At 39.5% G+C, this 14,480-nt stretch overlaps 1 protein-coding gene across 1 annotated transcript in view; it reads right to left on the reverse strand.

Annotated features, from left to right (window-relative positions):
* The window catches only part of LOC126344273 (esterase FE4-like), a 98,623-nt gene that overhangs the window by 44,075 nt on the left and 40,068 nt on the right, over nucleotides 1-14,480 (reverse strand). Inside the window, exon 8 of the mRNA XM_050002007.1 lies at nucleotides 2,970-3,151. Within this exon, the coding sequence (XP_049857964.1) occupies nucleotides 2,970-3,151 (182 nt within the window). The remainder of the gene's footprint in view (nucleotides 1-2,969; nucleotides 3,152-14,480) is intronic.

Genomic DNA, 14,480 nt, shown 5'->3' on the forward strand with positions numbered 1-14,480 from the left:
GTAATGACACATCCACTGCCCTCACTATGGCTTGCAAGCAGCTCATGGTCTTGACACTCAACCATCATGATGAAAAGTGTGGCAGCACATATATAAACATGGTACTGCTGACTGGTAATGCCTACACAATGTCCGACCATGCCCATTTACCACTCCACTCTGCCTCTGCACTGTCACTGATCCCAGATATGCAACAAAACACAAATGACAGTACACTATGTTTCTCCTCCAGCACTGGAATCTTTGGGCATGTCCCTCCCGTTGGGCAGCACACTATTCCCATGACTCTTCTGTATGTCTCACTGGAATGCAGTTTGATCACCATCTGCTACAGATCTTCACATGACATCACCAACTCCATTGAATCTACTGACTACTTTCATCTGGTTCCACATTCATTTACTGCACACATACTAAAGACTGACAATGTTCTACAATGCCACATTCGAGAAACATCAGAGGAATTGAACTCAGCATGATCCTGGTGCAACCATTGTCATTTGCAGTATTCACCTCCAGCTGTCACTGACAACTTTGGCGCCTCTTCCTGACACAACAATTCAGGACAAAAACGTTAGACTCTATAACTGCATTTCAGCACACACCAATTTCAACCATGACCCAGAACAGATTGATACCCAGCATTCTTGCCTGCCTCTCAGCCTCCAGGACATTATGGACAGTCAACACACAACCCCCGACCATAGCAGTTTGATCCAGCAAATAAATTAGTAACTTGCATCAACTGCACCACCCACTCAACATATGCTGTCACTTTGATGACATCAAAGTCACTCTGGTATGTGTGGCCTCCACATGCTGACACCCCACCCCTATCTCTTCACTGGGTCCCCATGCAGACACAATGGATGTTTCCTTCATCAGCCACAGATATTCTGCCTATTTAGCATTCATATGACACCCAGAACAACTTCAGGAATGGCCCAGTCATGTCTTGTGAAAGTGGCAGCTGTGGCACGACTGGTCACGTGCATCAACACGTCATCACCTACCAGAAACAGTCCAGCCATGCCTGGTTCCTATCCCAGTGACAAAGTGCATGGTCAAAAGAGATTCACACCTGCATTAAATTGTATATCCATGCCCCCCATCTGGGCCAACCACAAAGTGGCTGATCAAGCAACTTACACACATGATTCCCGATACCGCCCAACTGCCATGTCACCTCATTGACATTGGTAGTGCAGCTCCTTCACTTCCTCCCCCATAATTTGCATGTTTCTGGTGGGTAGGGGGCCACTATGATGGCTATCAAGCACAACAACACCATCATTGACCAGCAAGAGCAACTTTGTGCTTAATGGTGGAACCTCTCTCTTTTTCTCTTTCTCTCCATCTCTCTCTCTCTGTGTCTCTTTCTCTGTGTGGTAATCTATGTGCTCTGTTTTTCTCTTGTTGTGTGGATGTCTCATGCACTCATGTTAAATATAAATCATTTTACTCTATGCATAGGTCATGTATTTGATATTCTGCATGTCTGCGTCCCGATTTCCCACAAATTCATACCACTGTCCCATTTTATTATCATATTGGTCTTTATCTCACTTCTGTTTTGACTATAATGATAACTTAAAATAGTTCAAGTTCAACACTCAATGATAAACCTGAATAAATGTGTAGTCTACAGTTCCAACATTTTGCTCTATATCGTCGCATACTTTTCCACACTCAAAAATTCCATTGTTGCTCTTAAAAATTCTTCTGTAGCAATGTTAGGCAAAACTAAGTTTTTCACTTCACAATTTCTTGAAAGCTTAATTTCATCCAGTTGGTTTACTATGCTAGTTCCTACTTGCTAGTCAATAGTGTGTTCTCTCCCATCTCCTTATGAGTTTTTTCTTGGCACGTTATGATTAACTCTCTAATTTAAATATTGTGAATTCAATTTGTTCTCCCCTGCTTTCTTCTTCACTGAAGATTATCCCACCACTTGTAAGATATTGGCGTCTTCCAAAAGCTAGAAAATTATCTTTCTCTGTGATGGGTGCCTATTGATGACTCAGCACTTCTGCTTGTGCGTGAATTGTCTCCTTTACTCCTAATTTATTTATGTTTCGTTTTTGTAACAGTAAAATAGTATTTAAAACCTGAAAATTATGTTCAGAAATTAGGCAGTATTAAATTATAATGTTGTATTTAAGGGTATCAACAACAACCTGCCTTGTCAAATCAGTTGGGCTACTATAAACGAAAATGCTAAATTGTATTTGTATAGAATTTGATCATTACACAGAAATGGATATATTATGTTAAAGTTAGTGACATCTGTTTAATATCTGATCTGTATCTGAATAACTGTCAGTGATGTTCATAAATTAGACCATATGATGAAATTGTGCTGAGTTAGGAAAGATATGTCATGTTTGGTGTGGAAAAACACGGTTGCTCGTTGCTGTGTTTCTATGTGTATGAAAGTGTTACATAAAGTTCACTCCCATGTTTAAGCTTTAATATGTATGATACATAAGTGAAACAAGAAGCAACAGTAAACAATTAAGACTGTTGAAGTTAGCACCCTTTTCTTAATTTTCCTAGACTAATTTCATGAAATCCATTACGTAAAAATTTCTGCAGAACTGCTACTTTGAACCTGGAGATATTAACTATGCACTTCTAACATCTACAAGAGAATCATGAACAATACTAAGTATAGTGAGCTCTCTAGTTTTCTTCAGCTTGAAGGTACTAGTAGCACTGAACTCATGTCAGGCATGATGGCACATGCAAATTCAATTGAGATTTTGATGGGAGGTCATAGGATCAAACACCGTACCTTTCAATTTTTAAAGAGTTGATTTCCATTCAGTTGTTCTGACATAACCCAAATGTCACTGAATGCAAAATTTGATTTTTGGTGAGACAATGTGAGCATCACAGTCTAGCGAGCATAATGTTATAAAACAATACTAACTCCAGAAATTTAATTTGAACTTTGAAGTCTAACTTACAGCAACTGTTGTGCTGTTCTGCTGCAGAGTTATAGTTGCATCTCCATAGTAGAAGCTCCTCACTTCACGAGCACCTTGAGTTCTCTGTTCTGCTGTAGGCAGCCGTAAATCAGGTCCAATCATTAACTCAAAGTTCTGATCCAGCTGGGCTACCTGCTCAGCTGTTGAAAGTCCTCCCGAAGCTGTGAAATAATGAAATGACAGTTTCATGTAAGAGTCTAATAACAGAGGTTAAGAACTTATAATTTACTTAATGTGGCACCAAGAAGAAACAAGCTCTGTACTTTAGCTTATCAAATAAATGATAGAACCAATGCAAAAATAAAACATCAGTCACAGGTCAGGCATTAGGACTGTTCCAACTGAGAAACTGAGCCTACAAAATAGTATGAGAAGTGATCTATGATCAGGGGACATGTGATCTATATTATGACAATCCCTCCAGCCATTATGTCACTGTTTCTATTCAAGCAGTTCCTCACTTGGCCTTACAATGATTGACTGAACCCTGTACCAGACCTTTCTATCTCAGAACATGTATGTATCTCAGAAAATGTATGAGGAGGTACTGGGTACTGAACCTGGGTTCTTCTGCAGTGAAGACAGTGAATTTAACCATTCAGATATGGAGTCCATTTGAAACAAATATACAAATATTTAATGTAAGATTCATTTCTGCAACTGTTTAAAACAAATTTGATGTTTTCTTTGAAAGACATTTTTATTATTCATGTTTTAAATTTAGGAATGGACTACATCCAAAGTTCTGATCCAAGTGGGCTACCTGCTCAGCTACTGAAAGGCCATCTGAAGCTGTTAAAACATTGAAATGACAGTTTCATGTAAGAATAAAAGATTACAATTTACACAAAGTGACATCATGATACCACTCAGATCATGTGCTGCATAGCTCAAAAAAATAAGTTTTTGTTGTTCATCAGTTTACAGGAAAACTCAGTATGTAACAATGTTAGACATGTCGAGCTACAAACGGGTGCTGTAAATAAAAGAAAACGTACTTCTGTAAACTAATAAAGCAAACAGCAGGCTGAGTTGTGGCTTGAAATTTTACAATCAAGTAAAGAACAGACTTGAAAATCTGGATTGCCATTTTATTTTCTGTGATCTAAAACAGTCCCAGCCTGTATAGACGAAATATGTGATGCAATATAATTACACATACAGTGATTGCTCGATACTCACACAAAATTATAGCTGCTGAGCAGTAAGCAGGCATGGCAAAAAGAACAAGAAACTTATGCTTTCAGACTAAGTCACAAATGGGCATGTGTTCACAAGCGCCCCCCCCCCCTCTCCTCTCCTCACCACCCACCTAACACACACACACACACACACACACACACACACACACACACACACAGACACACACACACACCACTTTGCCAGTGCTGCAGCCTAAATGGAGCAAGTAGCAATGTTTATTAGACAGAGTGGGAGGATCATTGAATAGAGTGGGAATAGGGAGGAATGGGAGAGGAAGGCAGTTAGGAGAAATGTCGGTGTGCAAGTTGATGGTGTGAGGTAGCTGTCATGTATGTAGAGAGACAGGGAGCAGAATTAGAGACTGCAAGAAGAAATGCAGAGATAATAGCATATCGATGTAGTAAGACAAAGAGACAAGGAAAGGAAGATACGCGTTGGTTAACATGGAAGATAAACATACCAAGGAAAGTACAAGGCTGGAATAGGGGAAAAGGTTAGAAATATAGTAGAAACACAGGAAGCAGAGGCAGGCAGAGAACAACAAAAGGGAACTGTTGGCTAGGGCAGTTGTAACTAAAAATTATTTGTTACTGGTAGAGTTTCCATTCTGAAGAAGTAGTGTCTGTGTTGGAGTATCTAGATGACATGGATCATGAATTAGCTGTTAAAGTCAACCTCATTTTGCTGAAGCTCGTTCTCTACAATAGGAAATTCTAGTTAGTCCTTCATTACTGTGGACAGCTTGAACAGATTTTTCTAAGCATACAAAGTAGTGCACTGTGATTGACACATTTGTTACTTGACTCTACTCTTGATATTGTAGTAGGTGTCAGTGCTATGGATGGAACAGGTAGTAGTGGCTGGCTTTATGTAACAGATCTTGCACCTGAGTCTTCTACAGTACAGTGATGCATGGTGTAGGAGGTTGAGTGCAAAAGGGAGCGTAAGGAGAGATGTCATCTGGAAAGGCATGATGTGCAACCCAAGTGTAGAAAGTGTAATTAAATTCCCTAAATGCAGTAAACAGTTGCTAATTTGTACATTACCTCATTCACCATATGTCTTGTTGACCCTGAGTTTTCTTATTTGTGTACAAACAAGAAGAAGCTGTTCAGACACTTTTGCTTATAAATTCTACAAAATTATGAGACAGAATTTTTGTCCAGTACTTAGCTTTCAAAGGCAAGATTTTTGTACTGCTAATAAATACAAAAAAATGTAAATGTACACAAAACTATCCTAGATTTTGCAAGCATTAGCTCCTTTCTTAGGGACAAAACAGAGAAAGGCTTGGAAAGGCTAAAAAGAAATGGCAAGTCACTGAAACTACTGGGTGAAAAGGGCTTGCCTGTTGTGAAGAGAAGAGAAGATGAAGGTAGTTTTGTGTACTTTTATGCACTGTTGACCATTAAAATTGAGTCACCAGGAAAGATATAAAATAACGAAAATTTGCTTATTGTGAATACAGTGCACACAAAAGAATACATTATTAAATTTGTTAAAAGAATGGTGTGTACATGGTGGGAAATTAGTATACAGATACCTGTGTCACTAAAAATTACTCTAACACAGCTGGGTACTTGGTCGATCAGAGCTTGGATGACAGGCACAGGCACATCATTCCATGCTACTTCAGTTAGTCATTTAGTAGGTGTGACAACCTCTCAGCACCCCACAAACAAATATTTTCACTGGGTGAGAAATCTGGAGAATGCACTGGCCAGGGGCTACAGTCAAACACTCTCTGTACTGAGGCATGTTAGGACAGCGTGAGAAGCATTCATCTCATGAATTCTGTTCAAAGATAACATAATGGGGACCTTGCAGAGAGGGCACAGCTACCTTTCTTAACACTTTAGTAATGTGACAGCTGCTGTCAAAATTACTAATAATGTAAAGCAAGGTGATCAATGTGTACCTAACAGCAAACTATACCATCACACCAGGTGACAATGACAAATCAATCTGGCTGTGTTCATTCTCTCTGGATTTTACACACACTGATATGTCCATCATGACACTTCTAAGCAGAACGATGAGTTATGTGAAAAAATATGTGGTGCCACTCCTATGCTCAATGTCACACCACTAATGACACACGTGTCTCTGCTACTGCATCAAGGTAAGCCACAACATTGGTCACCATGGCAACAGTTCTTACTACTACAGACACTGCCACACTGCCCATGTTGATACTTGTCTTTGTACAAGGAAGCCCATTTCCTGACACAAGATATGTGACATGGTAGCAGTGTGAACAATATATCTTTCTTCTTGGGTACTAGTCACATGGGGTTGTTGAGATCATTCGGAGCATCAATTATGGTCCATGTGAATCCATTGATTCCTACTCACACAACAGTCATGTAAACTCAACCAAAATGAGCAGTGATATCATGGAATGGTAAATGGCAATCTCGATAAGTCACAGTCCTTTTGTTGTTGAATTCTGACATCTGCTGACAGATGTCCCTATTTCTTACATGAGATAAAAAATACTCTTCTTATCATCAACATCCCAATGCAATTTCAGAATGAGAAATTCACTAAATAATATTTCCTTGTACACAGAAGGTGGATACCATTATTGCTCCCTTCTTTGTGCGGCTGCACTGATGTGCTAATCAGTTGCATATCCAAACATGTTGTACAATTCATGCCAATTTGAAGTTGTTGGATTTCATGGTGCTGCAGTTTTAATAGCCAGCATTATACTCACAAAAGGTAACAAAATGCTAGCTTATACAGGGTGATTTTGCTAAATGAGGAGAAACTGCATGAAACAGTCCCTGAGAGGATAAAGAGCAAGAAAAGGTCACAGGACACATGGCCAAAAAGTATGGTGTCTTTGGTACATGGTATTTGTTAATTAATCATGCCTGTACAATACACTGCAGTATGTGACATACTGTAATGAGACTACCATTAGACAATGTGTATTACTCAAGGTAGGTAACTTCCCATTTGTAGGATCTAAACTGAGCATCTGTTCAACAATGTATTCAACAATAAAGTAACTTCTTTAAATGAATCATATAAACAGAAAATTATTGAATTTGCACAGGGACAGATGGGTTGACCAATACTTTCTTCAGGAGGTACATGTCTGAGTAGAGACAACAGACACATAAAAATAGATAACAATGCTTACAGCTGAACATTCTGCTTATGCAGTTTCCCCCAACATCTCTCACTGATAATATAAAATTTGTGGGTGTGTCATATGTTGTGTATTTCAAATTTTAATGAGGACTATGAAAAATGTAATGCATACTATTTCATCATCTGCTTTCTACAAATTTTAGTAGTAGTATCCTTATTCAGAAAATAATTGCTCTTAATTCGGTATGTATCTCAATGATTAAAAGTTTAATACTGAAGACTTTTGTAAGCCTGTGAGTTTTCAAATAATGTATTTAACAGGAAATCAATGACTGTGAGCTACAGTTGTGCATCCTACAAATTTTGGTAACTAAATATTATTTAGAAAATTGTTTTCCCTTAATTGTAGTTCTGAGAATACAATATCTTTTGGTAGTTCCCATTCACTGAAAGGTTCATCATATATTTCAGGGTATAAAGGAGGAAGGATACGTCTTCAGGTTGTCTTTTATACATTTTATTGGTAGCCAGATAAAAAGTGGATGCTGAAGCTGTTGCAACATGGGTCATGAAGTGTTCAGTAAGAACCATCATAACTCAGAATAGTTGTTGATCTTTCATGGACCAGTAGATTATGGAGCTTGGTCTGCACCTGGGATGATGAGGCATACATTCTCAAGGAGGACACATAGCACTCCCAGTATTTCTTCTTACTTCATCTAATCAGGTACCAAACTTTTGCACAGAGTCAATTAAAAGTGATGAGAGTGGTCAGTGAAACATGTCACTTGAGATGTTCCAGAACTCAATAATGGTGCTGAATGTCTGTAGCAATACCTTTGGTTCACCATTACCCTGGCTGCAAGAAAGGGGGCTTGTAGAAAGGGAACTAATAGTTCTAGAGGTGTGGTGTCCGCAATGGAAATGTACCCGACACTGTCACTTACTGTCATTGATTCAGTGCAACAGAGAGGGAATGAAAGTGACTGTGGTCTTTTTCTTCTTTTTAAGTGGGAAAGGGCACCATAATTGAGGAGGCACAGATCAAAATTGGAAAGACGTTTGTCAACCAGGACACTCCTACCAAGTGATGTGGTATTCTCCTACAGTGGTGGTGTACACTTGAAATCTGTTAGTAGGAGAAAAGGGGAGGGTGGTGGGGGATTTATCAGATTAAGGCAACCTTCTCAAGGTTTGTAAGTGCCCTGCCTGGGAATAGCACAAATGGTGATCACTGGGGTGATTAAACTTACATTGTTATTGTTTCCATTGTGATATGGAGGGAACTCTATCTACTCACTGTGCAAATTAGTATACAGACCCTTCCAAATACCCTCCTGGACCCAGTGTAGATCTGACAGCAGTCACAGTAACCTCAAAAAGTTGGAGGATTGTCATAAGTGAAACATGTGTATTGAAGAGAAGAAAAGGTAACAGAATGGGAAGATATCAATTGTTGCAATTCTGGAAGGTGACAGTAATATCTATTGCAGTTGCATTGAATTATCAGCTTAATGTTGTCCAGGTTAGGCATGAAGGAGCCAAGGAGGCAGGTCACAAACCAGGGGTCACTGTTTGTCACTGGTGGGAATGGAACAATACTGACGAATATAAATTCTGCGGCCGATGGTGTGGAGTCACTAGGATAGCCTTCTCCCAAGATTTCATCTTCTTTTCTTTAACTGCTTTAGGTAGCTGAGATCCTTGTGAGGGCTTTTTCACTACTTCTCAGCATGCGTGGAAAAATAACTGGTCAGATATCAATAATGTGTTCTCTGCATAGTCAGAAAGATACCACCATACAGTTAGTTACCTGATAACCTACACACAGACTGGCTACTGTGCTATGTATTGGGCAATATTACCAACATGGAAAGCACTTCTGTAATACATTTTGAAAAGACAGAGGTCACACTCTGATGTGGACACCATACATGAGTTGACCAAAAAAAGTGGTGTAAAATAAATAAACTAAGTGAGAAAAAAACCATAACAAATGATCTACAAAAATATTAGTTTGCCAACAGGGAAACTATCCTACAGGCCATGTCTGAGAAAAACTACAGATGGAAAGTAAGACTGCAGCACAGAAAAGAAAGAAGGGCCTCTTGCTCATTGCCTATATACGCAAAAAGAGATGTGAACCCTCTGTGACGATTTATGTTTTTCTTGTTTCTAAGGTTATGTACCGAATTACACGTAACTCTTTTTATACCATATGGTCTTTATGTAAACATAATGTAAAATATGTAGAATGCCTGGTTAGTTGTAGGAGAGACCTTATGGCCCTAAATTTGTGAGGATAAATAAACCAATTAGTAAAATAAAATCTCCCCCTCTGTCATGTGGCGGTTCTGCTGCTGGACATAAGACTTTCTTGCACAATGCCATTCAATGCCATTTAGGTGACTTGCATACCAGTGGTGATGTAACAATGATGAGGACAACACAACACCCAGTCCTCAAACAGAGAAATACTCTGACCTGACTGGGCATCAATCCCAGGCCTGTTCACTTAACAATCTGCTGAACTAAGCCTTAGATTGGATTAGATTAGATTAGATTAGTTTTTCATTCCATAGATCCATGTTGAGGAGATCCTCATGGATGTCGAACATGTTACCTTTTTTTATTTTTTATTTTTATTTTTTTTTAAGCTGAAATAACAATACTAATGGTATAAATATATACAACACATCATTTATTTCTATTAAAAAATTTGTCAATGGAGTAGAAAGAGTTGGCCACTAGTAAGTCTTTCAGGCTCCTTTTAAACTGATCTCTATTTGTAACTAAATTTTTTATGTTTGCTGGCAAATTATTGAAGAAGAGTGTTCCTGAGTAGTGGACCCCTTTTTGAACTAAAGTAAGTGCTTTTAAGTCCTTGTGCAGATCATTTTTGTTCCTGGTATTGTATGTATGAACTGAGCTGTTTGTTGGAAAAAGAGATATATTATTTAGGACAAATTTCATTAAGGAGTAAATATACTGAGAGGCAGTAGTTAGTATACCCAGTTCTTTGAAGAGGTTTCTACAAGACGTCTGTGAGTTTACTCCACAAATAATACGTATTACACGCTTTTGGGCTCTGAAAACTTTTGTTTGACTTGAAGAGTTACCCCAAAATATTATACCATATGACATTATGGAATGAAAGGAGACAAAGTATGCAAGCTTTTTCACTTTTATGTTGCCTATGTCTGCTAACACTCGAATTGCAAATACAGATTTGTTAAGGCTTTTCTGCAGTTCTGTGGTGCTCTCCTCCCAACTGAATTTATTATCAAGTATTATTATAGCCTGCAGCTATCAAGGTTGACCTCATAGAATAAAAAAATGTGCTAATAAATGGCCACAGAGACTGAATTGTAGGTATAGCATGTAATAGACTTCATTTAATTTGTAGGATTCTCAGAAAGTGAAGAGAGATTGCTTAAAATACTCATGGGATCCAATTTAGAATATTGCTCAAATCTGTGAGTCTAACGACAGATATTTAATTTATACGAAGAGGGAGGCATGAATCATGACAGGTTTGTTTGATTAATGGAATGGTGTTACATGGACACTGATAAACCTGAACTAGCAGTCTCTTGAAGACATAAGTCAGCTACCTTGCAAAAGCCTAACTACAAAATTTCAAGAACAAGAATTAAGTGAGGAATCTAAGAATATACTACAGCCCACTCCATGTTGACCCTACAGGCACTGAAAAAATAAAATTGGACTAATTACAATATGTACAGGGGCAGTTAAGCAGCCAAGTGAACAGGCCTGGTATCGATTCCCAGTCAGGTCAAAGTTTTTCTCTGTTTGGGGACTGGGTGTTGTGTTGTCCTCATCATTGCTATCCAAAATTCATGAAAAAGTAATGTATTGTAGAGTAGCTTCACAACTTCGTAAAAATAAAGTTTTAACAAAATGTCGGTTTGGTTTCCAGAAGGGTTTTTCAGTGGAAAATCCTATATATACTTTCACCAATGAAATATTAAATGCTCTGAGTAACTGGAAGTCACCTGCTGGGATTTTTTTGTGATCTATCAAAGGCTTTTGATTGTGTAAATCATGGAATACTTCTTGATAAGCTCAAGTACTGTGGTATGAATGAGACAGTGCTCAAATGGTTTAAATCATACCTAACTGGAAGAGTGCAGAAAGTTGAAATAAACAGTTCACATAATATGCAAAAAACTGGTGATTTCTCAAACTGGGGAAAAATCAAGAATGGGATGCAACAAGGTTCGGTCTTGGGTCCTCTGCTGTTCTATATTCACGAAGATGCAAAGCTGGTACTTTTTGCCAATGACACAAATATAGCTATCACACCCAACGGACAAGAATTAACTGGTGAACTTGTAAATGATGTCTTTCAGAAAATCATTAAGTGGTTCTCTGCAAATGGGCTCTCATTAGACTTTGGCAAAACACAGTATATACAGTTCCATACAGTAAATGGAATGACCCCATTAATAAATATAGACTTCGATCAGAAATTGGTAGCTAAGGTAGAATATTCAAAATTTCTGGGTGTATGCATTGATGAGGGGTTGAACTGGAAAAAAACATACTGAGGATCTGGTGAAATATTTGAGTTCAGCTACTTACGCTATTAGGGTCATTGCAAATGAGTAAATTAGCTTACCATGCCTATTTTCCTTCTCTGCTTTCATATGGCATCATATTCTGGGGTAACTCATCATTGAATAAAAGAGTGTTCATTGCACAAAAGTGTGTAATCAGAATAATTGCTGGAGCTCATCCAAGACCATCCTGCAGATACTTATTGAAAGAGCTAGAAATCTTCACTGTAACCTCTTAAATATATATATTCACTTATGAAATTTGTTATTAACAATCTGAACGAATTCAAAAGTAATAGCAGTGTACATGGCTACAAGACTATGAGAAAGGATGATCTTCACTACACAAGGTTAAATCTAACTTTGGCTCAGAAGGGGGTAAATTATACTGCCACAAAAGTCTTTGGTCACTTTAATGGCAACTCCTTCTACTCATTAGATGAATTTTTGGATATAGTAAGTGAGTAATTTCCCAACCCAATATATACCAAGACTTAATAAGCGGGAAAGCACTGGTAGACAGGCACAATAAAATAACACAAAAACACACACACAACCGGCGGTTGCTTCGTCAGGAAAGAGGGACGGAAAAGGAAAGATGAAAGGATGTGGGTTTTAAGGGAGAGAGTAAGGAGCCATTCCAATCCCGGGAGCGGAAAGACTTACCTTAGGGGAAAAAAGGGATAGGTATATACTCGCACACACACACACACACACACACATATCCATCCATACATATATAGACTCAAGCAGACATATTTAAAGGCAAAGAGTTTGGGCAGAGATGTCAGTCAAGGTGGAAATGCAGAGGCAAAGATGATGTTGAATGACAGGTGAGGTATGAGTGGCGGCAACTTGAAATTAGCGGAGATTGAGGCCTGGTGGATAATGAGAAGAGAGGATATATTGAAGGGCAAGTTCCCATCTCCAGAATTCGGATAGGTTGGTGTTGGTGGGAAGTATCCAGATAACCCGGACGGTGTAACACTGTGCCAAGATGTGCTGGCCATGCATCAAGGCATGTTTAGCCACAGGGTGATCCTCATTACCAACAAACGCTGTCTGCCTGTATCCATTCATGCGAATGGACAGTTTGTTGCTGGTCATTCCCACATAGAAAGAGTCACAGTGTAGGAAGGTCAGTTGGTAAATCACGTGGATGCTTTCACATGTAGCTCTGCCTTTGATCGTGTACACCTTCCGGGTTACAGAAAACAGCAGGACCATCCAGAAGCGATTGAGCAGCGACAGACTTAACTGGAATATGATTCTTCTTGTCTCCAGCTGTTGTAGCAAATTCGATGTTCTTGATGGTCTTGTAGACTGTTTGTCTTGAACGACGGCATGTCACGCCACAAAGGCGGCTGACGCAACTCGCCGACTAGCTTACGCAATCTTGGCAGCGCGCCTGCCTGGTGCACAGCGGACATGAGCACCTAGATTTACTAGTGCTCGCATCCGGGATAACGCTCCGCCGGCAGGCTAAAATATTCTAAGTCCGAATCAAGGTCACGCATGTTCGGACTTAAATATAAGCGAGCAAGCTCCGCGCAGCAGCTAAGTCGCACTGCTGCTGCTGCACAGGCAACTGCATTGAACGCTGCCAAGATGCCTCACAGAAGATATCGTCGTCGTTCAAGACAAACAGTCTACAAGACCATTGAGAACATCGAATTTGCTACAACAGCTGGAGACAAGAAGAATCGTATTCCACTTAAGTCTGTCGCTGCTCAAACGCTTCTGGATGGTCCTGCTGTTTTCTGTAGTTGCAGGCTGAACTTTAGTTTAGATATAAATGATTCATTTGGTCATGGCAACGGATGGTTTACAGTAGCCATTGTTCAAGGAGGTACAGGAGTACCTAATGTTCCAGGACTTGAAAGTTTTGTGGACAGAGACATTATTGCTTTTCGCACGTACCATATATCTGAACAAGCAAATAAGGACTTTGGTAAATCAGCATATGTCTCTCCTTCTGGACAGGTTTTACACCGGGGCCGGTTACAAGGGTAGGAGCCAGAGGGTAGGGAAGGTGGTTTGGGGATTTCATAGGGATGAACCAAGTGGTTACGAAGGTTAGGTGGACAGCGGAAAGACACTCTTGGTGGAGTGGGGAGGATTTCATGAAGGATGGATCTCATTTCAGGGCAGGATTTTAGGAAGTCGTATCCCTGCTGGAGAGCCACATTCATTGTGTGATCCAGTCCTGGGAAGTATCCTGTCACAAGTGGGGCACTTTTGGGGTTCTTCTGTGAGATGTTCTGGGTTTGAGGGGATGAGGAAGTGGCTCTGGTTATTTGCTTCTGTACCAGGTCGGGAAGGTAGTTGCGGGATGCGAAAGCTGTTTTTAGGTTGTTGGTGTAATGGTTCAGGGATTCAGGACTGGAGAAGATTCATTTGCCACAAAGGCCTAGGCTGTAGGGAAGGGACCATTTGATATGGAATGGGTGGCAGCTGTCATAATGCATATAAGAAGCAGCAGCATCAACAGGAGTCATCTATCGGCAATAGCGGCTGTAGGGATTGGCAGTATGCTGATCACACATCCCATAATCATAGATAATTCGTTATACTGTCTCGTAGGCAGCAGTAGACCAGTCAGAAC

The sequence above is a fragment of the Schistocerca gregaria genome, chromosome 1 (assembly GCF_023897955.1).
Source record: "Schistocerca gregaria isolate iqSchGreg1 chromosome 1, iqSchGreg1.2, whole genome shotgun sequence".
In the NCBI taxonomy this organism is placed as follows: domain Eukaryota; kingdom Metazoa; phylum Arthropoda; class Insecta; order Orthoptera; family Acrididae; genus Schistocerca; species Schistocerca gregaria.